The 22,954-nt window shown below is 38.6% G+C and overlaps 2 protein-coding genes across 4 annotated transcripts in view; both read left to right on the forward strand.

The window, feature by feature from the left end:
• UBE2J1 (ubiquitin conjugating enzyme E2 J1) overlaps positions 1 to 11,346 on the forward strand; it is a 29,404-nt gene extending 18,058 nt beyond the window's left edge. For all 3 annotated transcript variants that reach the window (XM_067294000.1, XM_067294001.1, XM_013949010.2), the window contains exons 7-8: positions 2,275 to 2,406; positions 9,278 to 11,346. In XM_067294000.1, coding sequence (XP_067150101.1) covers positions 2,275 to 2,406; positions 9,278 to 9,547 — 402 coding nt within the window. In that variant the 3' untranslated portion in view covers positions 9,548 to 11,346. The remainder of the gene's footprint in view (positions 1 to 2,274; positions 2,407 to 9,277) is intronic.
• Positions 11,347 to 12,321: 975 nt separating this feature from the next.
• LOC106489629 (gamma-aminobutyric acid receptor subunit rho-2) overlaps positions 12,322 to 22,954 on the forward strand; it is a 41,519-nt gene continuing 30,886 nt past the window's right edge. Inside the window, exon 1 of the mRNA XM_013948821.2 lies at positions 12,322 to 12,569. Within this exon, the coding sequence (XP_013804275.2) occupies positions 12,382 to 12,569 (188 nt within the window). The 5' untranslated portion in view covers positions 12,322 to 12,381. The remainder of the gene's footprint in view (positions 12,570 to 22,954) is intronic.

A 22,954-nucleotide genomic window follows, 5' to 3' on the forward strand; every position in this document is an offset into this window, starting at 1 on the left:
AATTCTTTTAGTTCCTTAAGCAAAATGATAACTTTCTAATAACTGCCTGTGTTTGGTATTGAGAAAGGAACATGAAATTCAGAAAAAAGTTTCCAAATTACAGTTTTTCTACTTCTGTGAGCTTCCACCTTTGCTTTCCTCTCTGTTTTCATAGAAAATTTAAATTTTCTAATCAGAGTTACATTGATGTACAAATTATTTTGTGGATTTTAGGTGCTATATACCATAAATTACATTCCACTTACAAATAAAAAAAAGGAAAATAAGAAAAGATTTATAACTAACAGCAAATGCATTAATGTAAAATAGTATGATGCATCTACCTGCCTGTAGCCATTTTGTGCCACGTAACCTGAAGCATATTTTGCAGTAGAATTAATTCTCCCCCCATCCTTGCTATTGCATTAAATATGTTGATCTTCTTTCTTTGAAGTCTGTTCTCTCTAGCTTTTCTGGGAGCAAAGGTAAGGGCTGGAGAAAAGAGAGACTGAATGGTGAGAAAGATGCTTCAGTTTTGGGAACTTTGGAGTAAATGTTTTGAATCCTAGTCTGAATGTTTCTAATTTAATGATCAGTCACACGTTTCAAGACCACTTAGTATTTTCATAAGCTAAAATGAATATGCGTTATATAGTGTGCACACTTTCTAGAAATTAATAGAAAAGATTAAATGAACTTTTCTTGGAAAAAGCAGTGGTCACAAGCTGCAGGAAAGGATATTCAACTGGACGTGAGAAAAAAATGCCACCATGAGAATGGTCAAACACTGGAGCAGCTGCCTGGAGAGGTTGTGGAGTCTCCATCTGTGGAGATACTCAAAACTTGATTGGACACAGGCTTGCTTTGAGGAGGGAGCTGGGCCAGAAGACTTCTGGAGGTCCCTTCCAACCTAAATTATTCTATGATTCTGTGTTGTTTTATTGCTGGCCCATATTTGAGTCATAACTTGTGCTGTCTAATATTAGAGTTCAGAGCAGTCAAGTGCAAAAGCAATGCAATATTGTCAGATTGTTTTAAATATTTTTAAATCTTAAATTAATTAATTTTCAGATCATTTCAGTGACAGATAATATTTTGATCCTCTTGAAATGTTATGTATTGAGAAACAATTTATTCTCCCATGTCCAATAGTAACATGGAAAAATGCTGAATTATTACCTCCTGATCTTATCGGCTTGTTATCTATATAACGGGTAGTTTTCTAATACAGTGTTTGTATTTCTTACTACTACTACTTCTATCTGCATTTGAAGACAGATGCTTACCTAGTATTAGATTTGGAATTGTTGTCTTTTCCATAAGCTGGGATCGAGATACATGATTTGGGAGGTACAACACTACAGTCCTGGGGAGGATAGAGAGACACCACTTGCTGATGAAATTGATTTGGTCCTGTGGTTGTTTTTTTTTTTTTTTTTTTTTTTTTTTTAATACGTATGCATTGTAAAGTGTTTCAGTTCAGGACTATGATGCTGTGTCCTTTTCTATTTGCAAGGGATTATTGCTAGCATATATGTTATTTTAATAATATAGGTCCATTCATGATCCTCTGCATATCATTACTGATCTGTCAATGCCTCAGATTTTCAAAGTGTGAGAGATTATTAATATTGGGAAGTGGTGCTTGTTAGACATTCTATTAAGGCATATAAAAGCAGTATTATTTTTTCCTTTTGCCCTGTTTATGCTGAAATATAAATGCTGAAAAGTGAGGTATTCCTGCTTGACACAGTGTAGTGCCATGCACATATACCCACTCTGGCTGTGATACAACTTTGGTGCTAGAGCCAATATATCCAAATTAATATAACATTTCTCTGAGGCTAGTTAGCCCTGCTGAGAAACAGTCTATATTAGTTCACATGTAAGAAGTAGTCAGTTACTTAAGGATCCTGAGAAACAGAAGTTTAAAAAATGGTTCTATTTCTGGGATCATTTTGTCCTGGGTCTTCTGAAGAATTTTCTTTTTTGCTCCATCAATCTTATGCATTTTGGGGCTGTTATACCTATGATTATATGCAAACAAATAGAACTAAAAAAATCCAAAACAGAACTGGTATTTTTAAACTGATGCTTGTTCATCTATAGTCTTATTTCTTACAAGTTAGAATTTCTTAAATCTGTTGGTGTGCAGTTGGAGTGCAATTGGCATACCTGATGATTACATTTCAGTAAGTCTCCTGTATATATTAAAATGGACGTTCAAAAATAGGCCAAATCTTTCTGGAGCAATTTTGATCTCGTCTCTGAAGTGTACATATGTCCTCCTTGTAGGCAGAAGTCAATTCATCCAGGAAGTCTGATGCTGAACCTTCAAACACATCAGGATTGAACCACTCTGCTGCTTTACCTGAGCCCCAGCAGGATGGTGTAGCTAGAGCATTCCAGGATCCAGCAAGTGCAATGGTATGGTCTGTGTCTGAGCTTTATCAGATGCAAATACGTGCATGGTCTGAATATGAAATCTGTACTGTTAAGCTTATAGGAAGCTTCATTAAGAGTATGCAGTCCATACATTTCTCCTAGTATTTGTGCATAATTTTATACAAGAATCTTTTCATGTAAACTTTGGCAAATAGCATGTTTTTTAAAAAGTGATCTCCACTTTCACTTCCGTCCCTTAATAGCAGACTTTAAATAACTTTCTTGTAATAGCTCCTATTCCCAATAATTCCTTTAATGTATTGGTTACAAATTCATAAAAATGTTTTGGTGTCTGAGTACTACAACTTACTATCTACATAGTGTATCACAGGTTCTTGCAGCAGAATTCTTAGCCACAAGCAAAAAAATGTTTCAGTGGTAATTTGTTGCTTTTAAATATTAATAAAGAATATTTTCCTGTTTTCATAACCTCTTAAATAAATTTGACTAAATTATTCTTACCATTTGACGTAAATGTCGTGACATTTGCATTTTAATACTGCTAGGTACAGGACTTACATAATCATTTCGGAAGTGACTGAGGCCTGGTATTGGGCCAAGGCAGCTGCTGTTATGACTGCAAATGCAATCTAAATTCACTGATAAATTGCAGACAAATCCCAGATAAGCTGTGGTTTTTTTAGAGAGGATGGGGCTGCAGATTGCTTAAAAAACCAAAAACACGTCAAATAACATCAGACCATCTGTTGCATGTTCGCAACATATTTTCAAGCTATGTAGAAATATAAACATGCTAATAGCATACATTTTTTTTCCACAATAAGGATTTTTCCAGATTGTATAGGATTTAATAAACCATTTTATTTTATTCTATTCTTCTTATTACAAATCCTGGCTAATATAGTAGAGCTAACCAAAATACCAAGGCACTGGTAACATTTTATTGTGGAAAAAGAGAGACTTCATAAAGATTGTTTTTAATTACCCCTATTTCTGAGAATCAGTTATGCTGATTTTGTAACTGATGTTTAATTGGATTTTTAGAAGAGTGGGCCCGAATGAAATGAAAGCTTTAGACATTATATAAATTACATAAACATTTTTACATGAAATAGACTGTAACTATGAAAAGTGGATTAATGTTTTAAGGGATCAGAATGTCACCCTCTGTCACCATTGTTATTTTGAGTTTGAAAAAAATACCTGTGTTTCTGAACTGCCAAGCTTTGGAAGTTGGGAATTTTCTGCCACCATTGGGGATTTAAAGTTTACAGACACACAGTGGAAGAACAAGATGTGTGGTATGAAAGACTATTTTAAATAATTTGAGCGTGCTACTTTTGCGTTCTTATTCATGCTAAAGCTAGCAGAAATCTTTTCAGAGTAGCAGATCAAGGCCTCTGGTCACAGTTTAATAAGCATAAGAGTGTCCATGCAAACCTCAGTTTCTTCCTACTCAGTTGGACTACCTACATGTGTAAAATTATTTAAGCCTAAAAGAATTTGCTGTGTTCTTGCTGTGTGAAGACCTAATTCTGCCTTAGTAAATTGTAAGTGTCAGATATGGGCAACATCAAAACTATTTTTTCCCCCCTTTCTGGATAAAATGTTTACCACTTACTATAGAAACTAATGTTTAGTTAAAAATTTTATAGAAGATTTGCTGTTGTGAACTTGAAATTCACAGCGCTTGGAGAATAAAAAGAACAAGGCTGACCTAATGCTGAATCCTTATATTAGCTTGTGTAATTCATTTTGGGATAGTAGATTTAATGTGCCTAACTCTAAAGTCATAGGACTTTATGTCCCACTACACAATTCAGGGGAATAAAATAGTAGTAATCACGCAGAAAGAATGGAGTGTTGCCTATGTAGTATTATCTTTTCTCGCCCTTGGACCAGTTGTAACCAATCTTCATTAAAAAAGTAACGATAAATAGATGCTAAGGCAAGGTTCTAACTGTAGGTAAAGAGGTGAGAATCTTTAGACTACCTTTCACTCTAGGAAAAAACTTTTCTACAGACTACTTCTTTATGGATAAGTTTGTTTTTTTCAGGAACAGTTGTAAATTCCATGATTTTTACCTTAAGCCGTTGAAAGGACAGGGTTTTTTTTTTGCAGTGAGTTAGTGGCAGACAATTATGAGTACAGGGATGCTCCTTCAGAGAAAGGTTTAACTAGATTCCTGTGTGAGAGAACACCAAAACGGATCTCTAGCTTGGCAGAGCTTTGAGTTCACTCCCTCTACTTCATGCAGGCAGGGCCTTCTTTATAAAGAAAGAATTTCTCATTCCATCAACAGAGATATTTTGAATTAACTTTCCCTTCTGTTTCACTTAGAAAAAAGGAATATAGACCTCACTTACTAAAGAAGCACAGAAACTCATGATTATAATAGTTCACTGTTCAGCGTATTTTTTTTAGATTTTGAAACTTAATTTGCTGTGGTGGGTTCTGTTTTAGTAATGACAATTGTAATATTGACAGCAATGCTACCCTAGTTGAACTGTTGTGTTGTTCAGTATTTCTTTTAGTTTTACAGAGTTTTTGCCTGTGAAATATGGTATAATGTAATTACACCATATTGATTATATGATATAATTGGGATGTGTGTGTGTGTCTGTGCATGTGTGTGTGTTTTACCTCTACTGTTTGAGAAGAGAGGCTAGAGGGATGATTCTCACATATATATGCTTCTCATAAGAACTTTTCATAACAGTACTATTGAGGTCTGCAAGGCCATGAGAACAATATCAGAACAGCATGAGAACAATAAAAGGAAAAATGCTGCATGGAGACTCTGAAAAACAGTGCCACAGCAACTTGGGTGAAGGGCGACAAAGCTGCATATAGCAGGCCCTCAGAAGTATTAAGGCTAAGACACTAGCCTACCTAAGGCATCATACAACACGGTACTTGTGAGGAGTCAGGAGGCAAAGTAGAACAGGCTTATAAAAACAAAATTCTGACTAGCCTACTCCAGAACAGGTACATACAGCATTTTTAAAATTATAGTAGTTGTTGATATCTGCTCAGGGTGAAGTAATGGTACATCATTTGTGTTTGAATATTCTAATCACAAGTGAAGTACTGCTGGAAGTTGACATGATTAAAAGTAAATACTATTAGTATTAAGAAAATGAAATTCTTCCACATTTGAGCAAAAGAATATTTTGAATGAATATATCATAAGTACTCAGGTTGGACTCAGGTCTAGATTAAGTCACCAAAGCTCTCATCATAGTCCATGGGAGTATAGTTAGTGGAGTGCAGGGAGCAGTGCAGCTCACTGAGAGGTAGAGGCTGCTCAGCTGCATTGCTCATTCTGCCCCTCTGATTGCAGTGGCTAAATCCCCATGGGCTATAATGGGAGTCTGGACTCCTCCCACACTTACAGCAACCTACATTTAGTGTCTTGAAGTGGAATGGAGTCCCACCTTGGTGCTTATGGTCAATGAATGCAATTGGTATTTGATGAGAATTATAAAGTGCTATGTTAAAAACTGTTGCTAGAACTTTTTTTGACAATTTGGCAATATTAAATCTTAGTACACCTGTTATTAACTAGGATACTATAGTAGTGTCTGGTACTACCGTACCAGACAGATTAAGGGGTGTAATGAAGAGTGATGAAATAAATAGTGTAACTGAAATCAACTAACCTTGAACTGATGAGAGGGAGTTTCCAGTGAGAAAATGAGACATGTTCTGAAACATGAGGTTTTATAGAAGCTCTCATTTTTAATCATATGTACTGAAAGGTGGATCTATTGTTTAAAAATGTTTCTTTCTATTGCTGTTAAGAGGTGTCTTAAGTTTCCTAATTCTAGAGCAATAGTTTTAAATGAGCATCAGTAATTAGGGGTTCTTGCTCAACACTATCATTGATTCATTAAAAATAATCATTTTTCCTATTAGCTTTTAAGCAGTGCCATGTCAAGCTCTAGTTGTTCGTCATTTGGGAGTTAGATGCACAAACTAATATTTAACCAATCTCTATATCTCCCTATTTCTATATCTTTCTGAGATCATTAGTTTAACTGAAAGACAAAAGCTTCAGTAACCCAGAGGATTTATATGGCCCTGAGTTTCTAGAGTTTTCTATTTTTTAAAAACATCCTCTTCCAAGATTATTATGTTTTCAGCATTCTGATAAAACTTAAAATAATGATCTGGAGATATAAATGATGCAGTGAATGCTACTATTCTTCAATAGACTGAACACAGTGTAGATTTCCTTACTTGCATTTCGTTACGTGACAGAAACCTTCATTAAGTCTAATATATGTACATTTTACTAAACTAGCCATACTTATCAGGCTTGGATGTCCTTGGAGCAAAGTTTTTCTGCCAGTCCTAACAAATTTCAGAAGCTTCAGAAATAATACGACACATGCAGTGAATATTCACCGAGTATAAAGATGAAAGGATAAAGGAGGTCACAATGTTTTGCTCTTATTTAACTTTGTTTTCAGCATACTCCCCCCCCCCCCAGTTAATTAAGTTTTAAAGCAAAAGATTTGTAATCTGCAAGCATGTATACGTTATTTAAGATACACTAGCATCTGTTCCCAAGTTTTGTATTGGGCAATGATCACTCCCTTTCTGATCTGACCTGCTCCTGCATGTCCTCTTAATATTTGGTGGACATTGCTTATGTGGGGAGTCCCAAGGGAGTGGGTTAGTTCAGCTTTGGATGGAGCAGTCTATCCTCTGCTACACTGATCCATTCATATCATTTCTTCCCAAAGCTAATTTATAGCATTGCAATTGTGAGTGAGGTGTGTCTGAAATTACAGCTCAGCTCATGCCAGTGTGTATCACCTTGTCTCATTCAGAACAGGATCTTTCTGTTTTATTTTTAAATATGAAATTTACAGTTTTAGGAAGAAACCCAGCAGTGTGACATCCATTATTAATAATTTTTAGTAATTGTTATGAAGGATCAGGAAATTTTCTAGACTTTTTTTTTTGAGAGAGAGAGACTTTGGGAAGAGTAATTCTTCGCCCCTGCTGAATATGCAGGTTTCACTTTCTGGATTTACTTCTCTCTCTTTCCCTTTCTGAAAGATGGGAGTATAAATGAATCTACAAACTTCATTCTCAAAGGCTCAGCTTCCCTAAGTCTTTATTTTCTTTGGCATGAGGCCATTTGCCACATAGCAAATCAAGGATCAGTGTGAGTCTCTGTTTTGGGAGCTTTCAGGCAGGTTCAGTATAAAGCTGAATGACTTTCTTCTGCGGTGTAATAGAAATCATGGCAGTTGCTAGTGGAGTTCTTGGCTGTTTCTGCTGATGAAACCCAAAATGGAAATATGTCTATTTAAAACATTCATTTCTCTGAAGCTGCCCAAGGAGCTTGCTTGCTTGGGCAAGAAACCTAAGTAAACAGGCAAGCTGTCAAATAATGCAAGTAATACCTCATTGCTGTTGTTCATAATAAACAGTGGGAAATAGTACTGGAGATTAGACAGGAATGGAAGATCTCTTCCCTGAGCTAGTTAGATCACTGACAAGATAAACGTTTGGAGATTTTTCTCCCAGGTGCAGAATAAGTGGCCAGAGAGTCACAGGACTTGGTACTGCTGTAGTGTGGATCATTGAGTTTCATGCACAGTTGAGGATGTTTTTCTCTGCAGCACCTGTGGAGAGAATATCACCGGAGACAAGAGACTGAGTATTTGGCTGTTAGTTCTCTTTTCTTCTGCATCGTTCTCAGGCATAATAGCTGACGCGCCAAACCAGTGCTTAGGGCTGTGGCTAGTATGTCCCTTAAAAAGGCCTTTGCTTGGAGACAAAAATAGTGCCCTAAACCTTAGTTTTACCTGCTTTAATGATGATCAGTCTTTTAGAAGTCTAAAAAAAAGAAAAAAGCTAACTGTGGAAATACTTGCAGATTATTTTGTGTGGAAATGCTTCTGCACATTGTTCTGAGAAGGGAAAAGAAAACTTTAAAGAAGTAACTTTTCTTTTTGCTGGAGCTGCTTTTTTCTCTGAACACTTCAAAATTGAACCTTTTTGAAAAGTTTGTTTTAACTCTAGCAACTGTGCTGTGTCATTATTTTTAATACTAAAACATTGGAAGTCTGACCCTTTCAACATTGCAAGCTGGATTAGGCCAGAGGGCTGTTAGAACCCATAGCTACAACGTTAGAAACTGAAAGATGATTTTCTTTACTCTCCTGAGCTAAACATCAGTTGCCAACATATATTTTTTTACTACGCATAATGGTAGACCAACTTTTGACCAGTAGAGGGCAATAGGTATGTGCATGTATAGGTACAGTGCATGTATAGGTACAGTGCTCAATAATTTATTCTGGAACCATTTGGGAGTGTTTAGTTTTATTTTTTTCAGTGTTGTTGATGGTCATGAGAACAGAATTTTGGACCTAGCTAGCCACAGGAAGCAGTGGAACATTGCTGAATTATAAGTCTTTGGACTCTTCTCTTTCCTTTCTTGCTGTCCTCCACTTATTTCCCCCTTGATAAAGGTGACATTACAAATCACCAGAGACTTAGTTATCTGAAGGATTATTAAAGCTTTTATTGAACTGCAAGGAGTTAAGCAAATCCTAGGCAAAGACAGTTTCAAATCAGGATATTTCAAATAATCTAGAATTCAAATGTTGTTTGACAAACTTTCTTCAGTTTTTTCAGTTTTTTTTTTTTAAATATTTAATATTTATATTTGCAGGTTTAAGCAGACTACTTCTTAAGATAGTATAAAGACAAAAATGAGGTCTATAATAGAATCTCCTAACATATTTATCTTCAGGCTTTCAATAAAAACTACCTAAAGAGTACATTTTAGTCCTCATTATTTATGTGGGATACGCATTGCTGATTTCATGCAGCCTTGCTTCACAACTATTCCTGTTTCTTTTTTAGTCCGAAACTCAGAACAGCAGTGCAACATCTAGTCAAGAGCATACTCCTCCTGTGTCCACTAATACCTCTATGAGTCCTCGGCAGCGCCGTGCCCAGCAACAGAGTCAGAGAAGGGCTCCATCTTCAACTGACTTTAATCGAGTCCAGCAACCAAGGGTCAACATGAACCACACTGGATCAACTGTTCTGATCGTCCTTCTGACTTTTGCATTGGCAGCTCTTATATTTCGAAGAATATATATGGCTAATGAGTATATATTTGAGTTATAAGTTTGTTTCTCTCAAGAGCTGTGATTTGAATGCTTCATTGAACAAGGTTTTGGGGGTGATATGAGAACTGTTTACAAAGATTACTTTTTGTATTTACACTTAAGTCCTTATGAATGTTAATGTACCTACAAATACATTACTTGTAAAAAAAAAAAAAAAAAAAAAAAAGTTGGACATTTAACTATAACAAGTGTTAATTGAGTGCCCACTAGATAGTTGGAGAAACAATGCAGTAGAATGGAAAGGTTTAGGCATGTGTGAGGGGACTCAATTTGTGAGTAATTTATTAACTAGAAAAAGACAATTTAAAGAAAGTGGTTGATTCACTTTTTTATGGAACATGAATGCAAATAATGACCCCATCTGAGTTAGTATAAGATTTAACATTGGTGAAGGGATTTTAAAATGAAACACTATTATGTGTTTGTGTTCAGTGAGCTCATAATTTACAGGGAATAATGTTTTGTAACCACTTTTATTTACCATGACACATTTCTGGGGGGGAAATGCATACAAGTTGGTTGAGAATTTGCTTTCTGTGTGTGAAAGGGGAAAGGGGGTAGGGGAGCAAAGAAGGGGCCAGAAAACTAGTTGCATTATTTTGTTTTTTAATTTTTTGGAAGTAAGATTAGATAATCTTTTGCAAGATTTGAATGTCCTCTTCTAATACTGTCAATTGTATATCTTGCTTTTTTTAAATTTGAAGATTATATAAAACATGTCTATTCTTGCAATAGTTATAAATATGTAATATAATTATTTACCCAGAGCTATTGTCTTTTAATTATACCATAAATATACATAATGCATTAAACTGAATGTTTCATATTTGGGTTTATTTTCTAAAGGAAATTTAAACCATATCATACTTAAACTCTCATATACATGAACATGCTTAAGAAATATTTATTAAAGCCTTGGTAGTAATAAACTATTTCAAGCCAGTCTTCAGTTATGTTTCAAATATCACATGTGTTTGTTTTTGTTTTGTTTCAGTGATTTTTTTTTTTTTGATATAAAATCAGTAATGGACACAGAGACTTTCTGTATTATTAGCTTATGAAAATGAATAATTGGTGACATATTCATGAATGCTGTGAAATCATATATTGTTAGGGAAATCATATATTGTTAGTTGTTAGGGCTTCGAGAGGATTTGTTTGTGAATTTTTTGAAATACTGCAGTAAAGTAGAAGAAAGCAATCAGTGGCATAATTTTCCTCTTGTATTATTGTTCTGATTTCAATGTACTTTAATATGTTTATTTAAAAGACAATGGAGTTTAGCTAATTTTCATTTTGCTATTGTCACATATGATAGCAGTGACTTAGCTAGATTCTCATCCTCTTTCTCAGCAAATATTTATTAAGCTACCTACAACTCTCCTAAATTTTATTGAATATGGTATGTATTAGAGTGTTTTGAAACATTAAAGTAGCTATAACAACTTTTAAAAATAAATGAAGCCCATCATGTGCCTGAAGGAGACCCTGGATGTGTTTGGAAACTTAAAAAAAAATCTTAATTGTACTTTTCTTTTTAGCACTTGCAGATTGTTGACACTCTTTTTGTTTGCAAGTACAAACATCAAAAAATTGAATATTTTCTTAAACAGTTCAGGCAAAAGTATATAGCCTGTTCAGGTAATTCACCAGTTACTTGCACATTCTGCTGCAGAACAATTTGGTGTCCTATATTAAGTGATGTGTGTTTTTCTGATTTGTGTATTTATTTTGTTAGAAATGTTTAAAAATTCTCTAGATCCCATAGGCTCTAAAATAAAAGTGCTGTTTTTCCTAGTTGGTATGTTGTTTGAATACCCATTCTAGTTAAGCCTTGCACACCTGGGCCCACAGCAAAGAGTTCTGAAAGAGGTCTGATCCCAAAGGCAGTTTTGCTGGGTTTCAACCTGCTTGCTCCTCTCAAGTTTTGCTCTGAACGTGCTGTGATATTCCTAGAGACTCACTGCTGTGCATGTCAGACTTTTGTTTCCGTATCTGTACAGCACACTCTTTATTACTAAAGCAGTTACGTCCTCTGCAGAGAGGCAGTCTAGATTGCCCTTTGAATGTACTGTCGAAAAATAAACTGAATGGTCCCTGAAAACAATTGTTGTTTAAAAAAAGCTGTTTTTTGGCTTTTCATTCTTACCTCAAAGTCTTATAAAAGTTAAAATACCTGATTTTGCAAAGACCTGTTTGAAAAAGTGAATATTAATGGTGACTGTCGATCAATGTGAAGAGTCTATTGCATGTCTAGATATTTTGAGGATAACTGTGTTTTAATTTCCCTTTAAAAATTAACAGTGAATAAAATAATCATTTTCAGAGGAAATAGCTCATATTTTGTGTTCAACAACATAAAAAGCCACACTGACTAAACTGGAAAATAAAATCTCAACTGCCATAAGACCACCAAAAATATATCATTGTAAAATATACTTATTTTAAATCGCCTGTGCCATCATGTTTTCTACTTGAAAAAGATGCCCCGATAATGGACAGAAAATCTGGAAAGCCTAATGAAAAGGGACAGCATGGTTTTATGCAGTCTGGCGCAAGGATAGCACTGTTCTGAGATTAGGGGATTGAGCAGAAAGCTGGCATGCAGATTTGCAGTTTTTATATAATGGCTTTAGTAAATATCCTTTAGGACCCAGTGGAAATGTTTGGTGAGGCAAACTTCGTGGGTAATGGCCAATCGTTAAGCAATGATCAGGGGAAAGCTTTGAGTGAGAAGCCCTTGAAAGCCTGTCTAAAATATTAAATCAGAAAAGCAGCATTTCTACCAATGATCACTGACAAACACGCGACCCTGGAATTAGAGTTGATTCAATGTTTAAACCCGGGGGGACTTGTACTACAGGAGGTGACTGGAGTGCAGAGTGTCTAACTGCTATTTTCTACGAGATGCCTTATTTTGCAAAACTCTTTTTATTAATCTTGTACTTGGTTCTTCTTGTGGAAAGCAGAAAGCACAGAAGAAGGAGGTGGACAAGCCAGGTGGAAGTGCAGAAGGCAAGGTAAGGGGTATTAAAAAATATAAATACATCATTATGTAGGCATAAAAATCTGCTCTGTCAGTATGTTTGCATATAGAAAATTCATTTTAGTTGTATGTGAGAACAGCTTTATAGATGATGTTTTCTGAATAATTTTAGGCAGTCTTTGGTACTGTATTCAGCTTTAACTGTAAATGGATACAGTTAATTGGGCAGTTTTTGGCAGAGAACTTGACCACTTCAGCATGGATCATGGTAAAAAATATTCTTAGACATACACATGAATAGCATAACTACAGAGAGAACTCAAAGAATTTATACTTAACAGGTATGTTCGTATCTACATATTATCCCAGTATCTATTTACTCTGGTTGTTGAAATGTCCATGCTACTTATATTCACTTGAAAATCTGTGTTACTGTCTAACAATCTGTGGGTGGAGGGGTTGGCTAGCATGCATGATATTGATTACACAAGAAGTTAGCATAGGAACTTAACCTGGGATTTTGAAATTCTAAGTATATTTTGAAAAATTATGTGTAAACTTTAATTTTATAAAGTCAAGCGAATGCACAGCAAAGAGTTAAATGTCTTAGTAAAGTTTGTTAGATTTACTGTTACTGATATTTGGGAGGTTTACATTAGAAAAGATAATCTTTCAAACCTGTCAGACAGAGTACATTATCCTTTCCTGTATAGTTATGTCATCCAGTGACAATTATATCTTAAAAGATTGTTTTTCGAAAGGCTGAAAAATACAATTGGGTTAATCCATCTTATTAAATGGCTTTACTCTGGCTGTAAAACTTCATCTTTTTTATTTGTTGTGTTTGGCATAACACTCTAAATGCTTTTTTAATCCATAGGGATTGTTGTTACTTGCCTGTTTTACAGAGAAATGTTGTGACATTAAGCTGAAACAGCTAGGGCTTGATCCTGAAATATTAAAGCCAAGTGAAGTTTTGCTACTGATTTCAGCAGACTCTACATTATTGAATGAAATCTTTAATTCTAAAAAATTTCCCAAGTCTATGTTCTGTTACATGTAAAGGATTCAGGAGTAGCACTTTCTTGCAAACAATTTATGTATCGTAGAAATATTCTACTTTGAAGGGACAAACAGTATAAATTTTTTTTCTAAACAGGTCTTTTTTCAAAAGTAGTGCTATTCTCTGGGTTAATGGTATTTGAGTATTTTTTACTTTATTTAAATATTGCAAGATAATGTACAACTACTACAATGTCATTGTTTTGGGGAGTTGTGATAGAGTGGAAGTTAAAACATTGCTAAAGTTGTTAATACAAGTGAATTTAATAAAGAATGACATATAATGAGTTAATTAAACAGTTCTCCAGCCAGGTAAAGCCTGAAGTACCACATACCTGAAATATAAGGAAATTATTTTATCTCTATCTGCATAAATTTCAAAAATAGACAATGGGCTGTTGTCTGTTTACATTTGTTTTTTCCTACACAGTGAATGCATTTATTTAAAAGTGTATAAAAGTATTTGGAAATGTCAAATGTAAATGACGTGAATTATATAAATTCCATAATATTAAAAGCAAAGCATATTGAGCAGTGACATTGATATTTTAAATTTCCATTTGTGTCTCTTTATAGGAAAAAAAAGATTATCTCTAAACCAACAACAAATGGTGAGCTGTTCTAATAAAATCAAATGAAAACCAGTGCCTATGTTGGCTTTTTAATCATACACAGAAAAATGAAAACAAAGTGTCTTTTAATAATTGCATCACACTTTCTGCTTAGTATTTCTCCTGTTGACTTAGCATAAGAATATAGTATATTTATTTTACAGTAAATGTATTAGCCAAGAAAATCTATTCCCATGAGTGGAAATCTACATTTGAGAAGTGAATTTGATATTTTGTTTCTTTTAAGATGATGCATCAACCTAGTCTAAAGATCTTTATATTATTTTCAAGAAGCTAGCTTGGGTTGTGTAAGTACAGAACTTTCTGTAGTTCATTACTTGTACATTTTATAGAGGTTCTTATCCAAGGGTCCCTAGGAGCTTGTAGGGAGGTCCTTCAGGCTCGGGGGGGGGGGGGGTGGATCTGAGGTGTCAGGTGTCTGTTAAGTGTGCGCTGTTTTGGGCCTGTGCCTTAACAGATAAAGAAATGCTAAAGCAAGATTAGAGCTGTGAAGTTAGGAACCCAAATTAAGAAGTACCAGTTCAAAGGTTGCCCGTGCAACCTGAATTAACTCCCTTTATTTTATGTTAATCTTGAACTCTATAACATTTTTTCTGTGAGAACGGTACCTTGTTCAGCATACTACATGGCTAACGCTTGCTTAATGAGTAGCTGCTTTGTATTTTTTTTTCCTTACTCCTGCAGCCACCACCTCCTTCACAATACACCTCTGTTTCCACAAAACGAGGCATAATTTAAAGAAGCAACTATCTCTGTATAACATTTGCCATCATCATTGCCTGGAGAAGCTTCACTTTATGCACTGAAGGGCCCAGGCATTGTTAAGAAAATTGGTATGTGGTCATAGAGTAGCAGCTCCTAACTTTGTATTTTGATGGTGTTTTTTTGCATTGTCCAATGGTACAGTCTATCATTTACATTACAAAACTGCCTGAAGGGATTTAGTGACACCTATGTGTGTGAAATTGAGTGCATTCTAGCTGATGTACAAGCCTCATGAATGCTGCACAAAGCCATCCTTTAGTTCCTCCGCGAAGGTAGAATAAGGGCTTATACCTAACAGAAGAATTGTTGATTACAAATTTTGCATTTCATTCTGTTTTTGAGAAACCAAGTGATAAATGAACTGCAAAGGAAGAACTGTCAGTCACTGGTGTGACTGTTGGGCAGGGGACACCGGCCCCGGTCTTACATACAAAACTGTGAATAAATTTCTGGAGAGGACGTGCAGACTTTGGTGCTGAAGGGGACTGCAAAGTGTGTAAAGGTGCAAGTGCACATGTAGGATATGGGCTGTGGTCAGTGCTCCCATATTGCTAGCCTGGATTTTCCAGAGAGAGCGATGTACGCAGTCTAGGTTACTGCTGTTGGGGCATGTCAGATTTGCCATGTGTAGTATCAACTGTACTGTGTGTGTGTTTGTAGCTTCCTCAAAGCGTCAACCTTACTGTAAGTGCCAAGCAAGCGCTGTTGGTACGTCCAGCCCTGTGGATTTGAAACAGTTTGGGGTACTCTTCAGTAGCTCTGCAGTGGCTACAGATCAGGAATCACAAACAAATGCTGGTAGTCTTCCTGGACTACCCATCTGGACAAAACTTCTGTACAGAAAAAGTGAAACTGTGAAAAATAATGCTTCTGTTAATGTTTATTGCTCTATAAAAATGCTGATAATGCTTCTGGTAATGTTTATTGCTTTGTGTAAATTGTGCTAGAAGGGAGGGCTTGGGAGACATCCAGCCCTATTCGCTTGTCTCCTTGACTGGAATACTGCGCTTGCAGTGTTTTCTGCATGTCTGATGTTGAGTCTGCCTTTTCATCTTTCATCACAGGCGTGTGGAGCCTCACGCGTCAACCAGGAAAAACACTGTGCTTCTGAAACAGAAGTTGCTTTGAACTTCTGTTAGCTAAAGAGCTTATGCCAAGGTTTTTGGAAGTGGATAGTGATTTGGAGCATTTTGTTGAAGTATTTTGTTTGTTGTTCTATTTTGTCATTTTCAGGGCATGCTAGATACAAACTTTTGGGTTGAGACCCAAAAGCAGAAGCATCTCAAGTCACTATGCATGTCTGCAAGTCTTTTGCCTCTTGCTGTACACTGCAATGATGGCTTTTGAAATTAGTGGTCTTAGCTTGAAATATTTATAAATTTGAAGAGTGAATTTTCAAATTTTTTTTTTTCCCTGGTGAAAACTGCATGCTAACTTTGTTCTAAAGCATATTGCTCAGATGAAGAAAGCTTAACTGAGGCAGAAGGAAGAAACAGATTCATTTAAAGTTTTGGATTATTGCGGGCTTTATACATCTTGGTATGGAGAATTGACCTTCAGTTTCATTTTCTTTTTTTTTTTCCTTGAAAAAATTTGTTACAGTGAAACATGTTAGAAAAAGATGAACTTTCATAATGAGTGTTAGGAGCTGAAATATTCACTGCTACTTAGTGTTAGAATTAGTGTTCAAATAGTAAGAAAAGAAGAGACTTTTAAGTTGCAGATGAGGGCTTGGCAGTGCAAATCTTAGCACATGCAGTACTGTAGATCGATTTCTCAAACAGCCGTCCACTGTGACAAATGGTCTGCTGAAATGGCTGCTGCTGGGTGGCACAGCCCCTCGGTTGCTTTGGAGTGCTGCATTTTTTCCTCCCAGCTTTCAACCAAGTGCCCCAGGCAAGTCTTCTGGCCTGTGGTACATCCCGGCCCCTACTGACTCCCTCCTGCTGTCTTTGAGAAATGTTGAATTTGGAAGTGGCTCAGTCAAACTACGTTCATAACCATTACTCCAGGGCACTGCACAACCTCTAGTTGTACAATGCCTGTTGCCTCAAAATTTTTGCAACAACACTGCAGCATTGGTTCCTCTGCTGTTGCTAAAGTAGCAGCTGTTCTTTTTGCATTCTCTGTAAATGAGGAAATTCAGTATTGATACAGGGTGGTTTCCTTTTTTCAGTCTGTGGAGGCCAAAGGAGGTGCATGTAAAAAGCCTAGCTTGGCCCTTGAGACTTACGATTAAATCAAAGCAGGCTGAATCTTACTTGTTCTGTGTGCTGTCTTGGCTGCTTCATGTCCAGCCGGGAAACTGCGAGGTGAAGTCCGTTGCTTAAGGGCATTGGCAAAGTCAGGAGGTTCAAGCTTTGCTCCTTCTGACTGTGCTCTAGCTGTATAGTTGTATGTTTAGACTGTGAAATGTTAGAGCATAGACCCTTCTTCCTCACCAGCCTGCATATATTCAGTGCCGTATCTTAAATAATAGTGCCTCCTGGCTCTGTATTCGACATAACAGTGGCTCCTGGCTCCCTTTGCTAGACCAGCTATCTCCCATAGCCAGACCTGTTGTCATCATTTGGCTTTTTGCAGTGTTCGCTGACCAAGCAGACTTTTTATACTGGAAAGCTAAGCATTGTCACAGTGCTGTACCTTTGCAGTTAAATATACTGGTTTACTTTTGCTGCTTTTGACACGGACACGACTTGCACCAATTTCAAATGAGAAGGTGTGCAATCCTTTTTTGTTTTTGCAAGGCACAAAATTGTTCTTAGTGTCTCCCCTGTGCACTGTCTGCTGTAGGGTGTTTTTAAATGAATTGGTATTTCAGTGAAGCTGTACCGCTGGTTTACAGGATGGCATTATTTTCCATACTGCTCCTCATATGGCCTAAAATCCAGTGTTTTTTTTTTTTTTTAGTATTCTTTGAGTAGAGAGATTTCACCGAAGAGTGTTTCACAGGTACTCAGCTCTTCCCCTGATGATTAAAGTCAAGCAGACTCAGTAATATCATTTTTCTCCGCTTCCAGTTTTTCAGAGTCTGAGGCCATACTATGGACTGTCAAGTGAAATGGTGTCACCAGCCCTAGCTTGCAAAGAGGAAATACACCCAATTCCCTCCAGCAGCTAGGCCTTATGAGATGAACTTGTTTCCCAAACCATTCCTGTTAATTGCTATGCTTGGGTTTATCCCCCTACTTTTAGGCAACTGTTAATGCACCTGAGTTGGAACTGCACTTGCTCTAGTTGGTTCTCCTTTACATCCAGCTGGGAGAGAGAACAACTCCTAGGCCCTGATTCAAACAGGAGCACAAAGCTGGGTGAGAGGAATCCAAAGCTTCCTATGCGACATGTGCCCAGGAGCACAAGGGTTTATATTCCTTCAGAACACCCATTTAATATAAGTCACAGAAATGTCAAATTCTTTTCTGAAGTTTTTAGAGCCCTTGACTCCAGAGGTGCTTTGTTTCTGGGATATCAAGTAAGATGTTCCTGAACTATCTCCTCCATTCTGTTTTACTTTTGTTATGGTTTTTGGCATGATTTTTATTGTTTCTTCTTTTTCACCTCCTTTTTAAAGTGAATAGGTTATCAGTGTTATCAACCCGATATCTGCTGGAAAGACAACACAGCTAGGCACAAACAGTCCTGGAGGTTCCTGCAGAGCATTGGTGACAACTTCTTGACACAGGTGGTGGAGGAGCCAACAAGGAGAGGTGTGCTGCTGGACCTGGTACTAACAAACAAAGAAGGACTGGTTGAAGATGTGAAGGTCGGGGGCTGCCTTGGCTGCAGTGACCATGAGATGGTGGAGTTGAGGATCCTGCGAGGAGGCAGCAGGGCACCAAGTAGGATCGCAACCCTGGACTTCAGGAGAGCAAACTTTGGCCTCTTCAGGGACCTGCTTGGAGGAATCCCATGGGTGAGGGCCCTGGAAGGAAGGAGTGTTCAAGAGAGCTGGTTAATATTCAAACATCCACTCCTCCAGGCTCAAGAGCGGTGCATCCCTATGAGTAGGAAGTCAAGCAAAGGAGGCAGGAGACCTGCATGGATGAGCAAGGAGCTCCTGGCAAAACTCAACCAGAAGAAGGAAGTATACAGAAAGTGGAAAGGGGGACAGACCACTTGGGAGGAATATAGGAACGTTGTCAGAGTATGCAGGGATGCGACGAGGAAGGCTAAGGCCCGTTTGGAATTAAATCTGGCAAGGCATGTCAAGGACAGCAAGAAGGGCTTCTTCAAATACATCAGCAGCAAGAGGAAGACTAGGGAAAATGTGGGCCCTTTGCTGAATGGAGTGGGTGCCCTGGTGACGAAGGATGCAGAGAAGGCAGAGTTACTGAATGCCTTCTTTGCTTCAGTCTTTACTGCTCAGGCCAGCCCTCAGGAATCCCAGACCCTGGAGGCAAGAGAGAAAGTCTGGAGAGAGGAAGACTTTCCCTTGGTGGAGGAGGAGTGGGTTAGAGATCATTTAAGCAAACTTGACACCCACAAATCCATGGGCCCTGATGGGATGCACCCACGAGTGCTGAGGGAGCTGGCGGATGTTATTGCTAAGCCACTCTCCATCATCTTTGAAAGGTCCTGGAGAACAGGAGAGGTGCCTGAAGACTGGAAGAAAGCCAATGTCACCCCAGTCTTCAAGAAGGGCAAGAAGGAGGACCCAGGGAACTACAGGCCAGTCAGCCTCACCTCCATCTGTGGAAAGGTGATGGAGCAGCTCATCCTGGAAGCCATCTCTAAGCATGTGGAGGAAAAGAAGGTGATCAGGAGTAGTCAGCATGGCTTCACCAAGGGGAAATCATGCCTAACCAATCTGATAGCCTTCTATGATGGAATGACTGGCTGGGTAGATGAGGGGAGAGCAGTGGATGTTGTCTGCCTTGACTTCAGCAAGGCTTTTGACACTGTCTCCCATAGCATCCTCATAGACAAGCTCAGGAAGTGTGGGTTAGATGAGTGGACAGTGAGGTGGATTGAGAACTGGCTGAATGGCAGAGCTCCGAGGGTTGTGATCAGTGGCACAGAGTCTAGTTGGAGGCCTGTAGCTAGTGGTGTCCCCCAGGGGTCAGTACTGGGTCCAGCCCTGTTCAACTTCTTCATCAATGACCTGGATGAAGGCACAGAGTGCACCCTCAGCAAGTTTGCTGACGATACAAAACTGGGAGGAGTGGCGGATACACCAGAGGGCTGTGCTGCCATTCAGAGAGACCTGGAGAGGCTGGAGAGGTGGGCAGAGAGGAACCTCATGAAGTTCAACAAAGGCAAGTGCAGGGTCCTGCACCTGGGGAGGAATAACCCCCTGCACCAGTACAGGTTGGGGGTTGACCTGCTGGAAAGCAGCTCTGCAGAGAAGGACCTGGGAGTGCTGGTGGACACCAAGTTAAGCATGAGGCAGCAATGTGCCCTTGTGGCCAAGAAGGCCAATGGTGTCCTGGGGTGCATCAGGAAGAGTGTTGCCAGCAGGTCGAGGGAGGTGATTCTCCCCCTCTACTCAGCCCTGGTGAGGCCCCATCTGGAGTACTGCGTCCAGTTCTGGGCTCCCCAGTACAAGAGGGATGTGGCACTGCTGGAGCAAGTCCAGCGAAGGGCCACGAAGATGATTAGGGGACTGGAGCATCTCTCTTATGAGGAAAGACTGAGAGAGCTGGGCCTGTTTAGCCTGGAGAAGAGAAGGCTGAGAGGGGATCTTATCAACGTGTACAAGTATCTGAAGGGAGGGTGTCAAGAGGATGGGGCCAGACTCTTTTCAGTGGTGCCGAGCGACAGGACAAGAGGCAATGGGCACAAACTGAAACACAGACAGTTCCATCTGAACATGAGGAAAAACTTTTTCACTGTGAGGGTGACAGAGCACTGGACCAGGTTGCCCAGAGAGGTGGTGGAGTCTCCTTCTCTGGAGATATTCAAAACGCACCTGGATGCAATCCTGTGCAATGTGCTCTAGGTGACCCTGCTTGAGCAGGGGGGTTGGACTAGATGATCTCCAGAGGTCCCTTCCTACCTCAACCATTCTGTGATTCTGTGATTCTGTGTAACAGTTGTCAATGCCCCTTAGTTTTCTTGTTGCTCTTCTGAATTGAATCTTCTGAAGGAAACGTTTTCCCGATCTGCAATTTATGCTCCCTTTGCTCATACTCTTTGTGTTTTGCATTTTATTGACCTTTAAGCACCTCCATGGCCTTCCCTGTGTTCTGTGCTTTTGGGGAGGGGAGAAGAGGAGCAATGTAGTTCCCTATACGATGGAGAGTGTTTCTAAGGTAGCCTCATTAGGTTGGTGTGCTTCTGGAGGAGCCTGTGGGAAACTTATGCACAAGCTCACCGGGGGAGCCCTTCAAAGAGGAGAGAGGACTTAGAAACACTCAACATGAAAAGCAAGAGGGGAATGTATGAGAGGAAGGGAGAAGTGAATTCCAGTAACATTTCCATGCAGTCTAACCTTGGGGCCCAGCACTGAAATGAATTTGCATTGCTGCAGGAAATGGTCCCTGACTATAGGGGTCTCTTAGCTCCATTGCTGGACAGTTGCAATGTTTTATATTTGTGCAACTAGGGCGTGCAGCCGGCCAGGTGGAAACATTGACCAAATTTTGCACTTACTTACAGGCATGCAGTTCAATTAGCCTCCATGCTGCACAGCTTGTCCACATGGGCTTGATTCTCTTGATTTCAATGAGGCTGTTCATGTGAGTAATGCTGCACACAAGATTGGGCTGGCACATACGCTTCTAAGTGTTGTGATGATTGTTTTGTACTCTGAGTTTTCACCAGAGATGTTTCCACCTAATTTATTCTCATTTTTGTACCTATTAGAATAGTCCATTTCTTTTTCTTCAGAGATCTTTGTTCTTTACCAGCCAGTAACCTTTCTCCCACACAAGCAAACAGGTCTTAACCCTCCTGCATCTTGTCCTTTTTATTTACTATTGTTATTTTTAGTAAGTTGCTGTAATTAGCCATTTGTCAGAAACATTTAGAACTTTATCAGATCTTAAGTCCAGAGCAAAGGGGTTGAGGAATCTTAATGGTTCTCATCTTCCTTCCTGCACCACTGGGGAACAGCAGGGAATGCTGATCTGGATTTTCTTCTGAAAGTGTATGCAGTATCTGTCTGTCTACTGTTTAGTCATCCACTTATGCCATTTTAGTGACTTTCTTGCACTTTTCTCAGGGGCTTGTTCTCATGCTTATTGTAATGTTTTGATACAATCTATGATCTTCTGATAAAAAAAGATAGTTTCTTTTGTTTCTTAAAGTTCAGTGAAGCGAAGGATTGCAGGTCTTGTTGACTACTTTGGATAAAACCATGTTTTCCCAATGCTATGGAGGGCAATGGGTAGTTTTGTCGTTGTTTAAAATGAAAAGACAAAGTGCTGTCCCTCTGCCCACACAAACAGCTGTTATTTGGCTGATGTTCATGAGTACCGGGCAGATATTCTCAGAATAACATATGACATTGCCCGACTATCACTGGAAAGAGCAAGCTTTTTCATGATGATATCACCATGGTACCAGGCAAAGTTTCAGCAAGGTAATGTATGGTTCAGAATCTGCATGTTCTATTATTGCCTATTCTGGGTCATTGTATTTGCAGGAGAAAAGTGCTTCCTATCTGCTCTGCATCCAGGCTCCTCCATGAGGAGCTGTGCTTTTGTCCTAGTGCCTCTCTGGAGAGCTGTGATGTCTGAGGCAGAGAGAGCAGAGTGTCAGCCTTGGAGCCAGGCTGAACTTGCAGGGCTGCCAACAGGGAAGGCCTCATCTGAATTAACACTATGGAGAAACAGCTTCAGGACTTGTCACGCTGGTCTGCTCTGCAGTGGTAGCTGCTCTCCCGCTTCCAGCATGGGCGACTGCTCTCACAAAATTACCGTTCATGTTGTAAATCTCAGCAGGGACTCTGAAATAACAAAGACAGAAATCAGCTTCAGAGTGCTGCTTGGAGTACAAAGACAACAGATCAACCCTATTG

This window comes from Apteryx mantelli, chromosome 3, assembly GCF_036417845.1.
Source record: "Apteryx mantelli isolate bAptMan1 chromosome 3, bAptMan1.hap1, whole genome shotgun sequence".
In the NCBI taxonomy this organism is placed as follows: Eukaryota; Metazoa; Chordata; class Aves; order Apterygiformes; family Apterygidae; genus Apteryx; species Apteryx mantelli.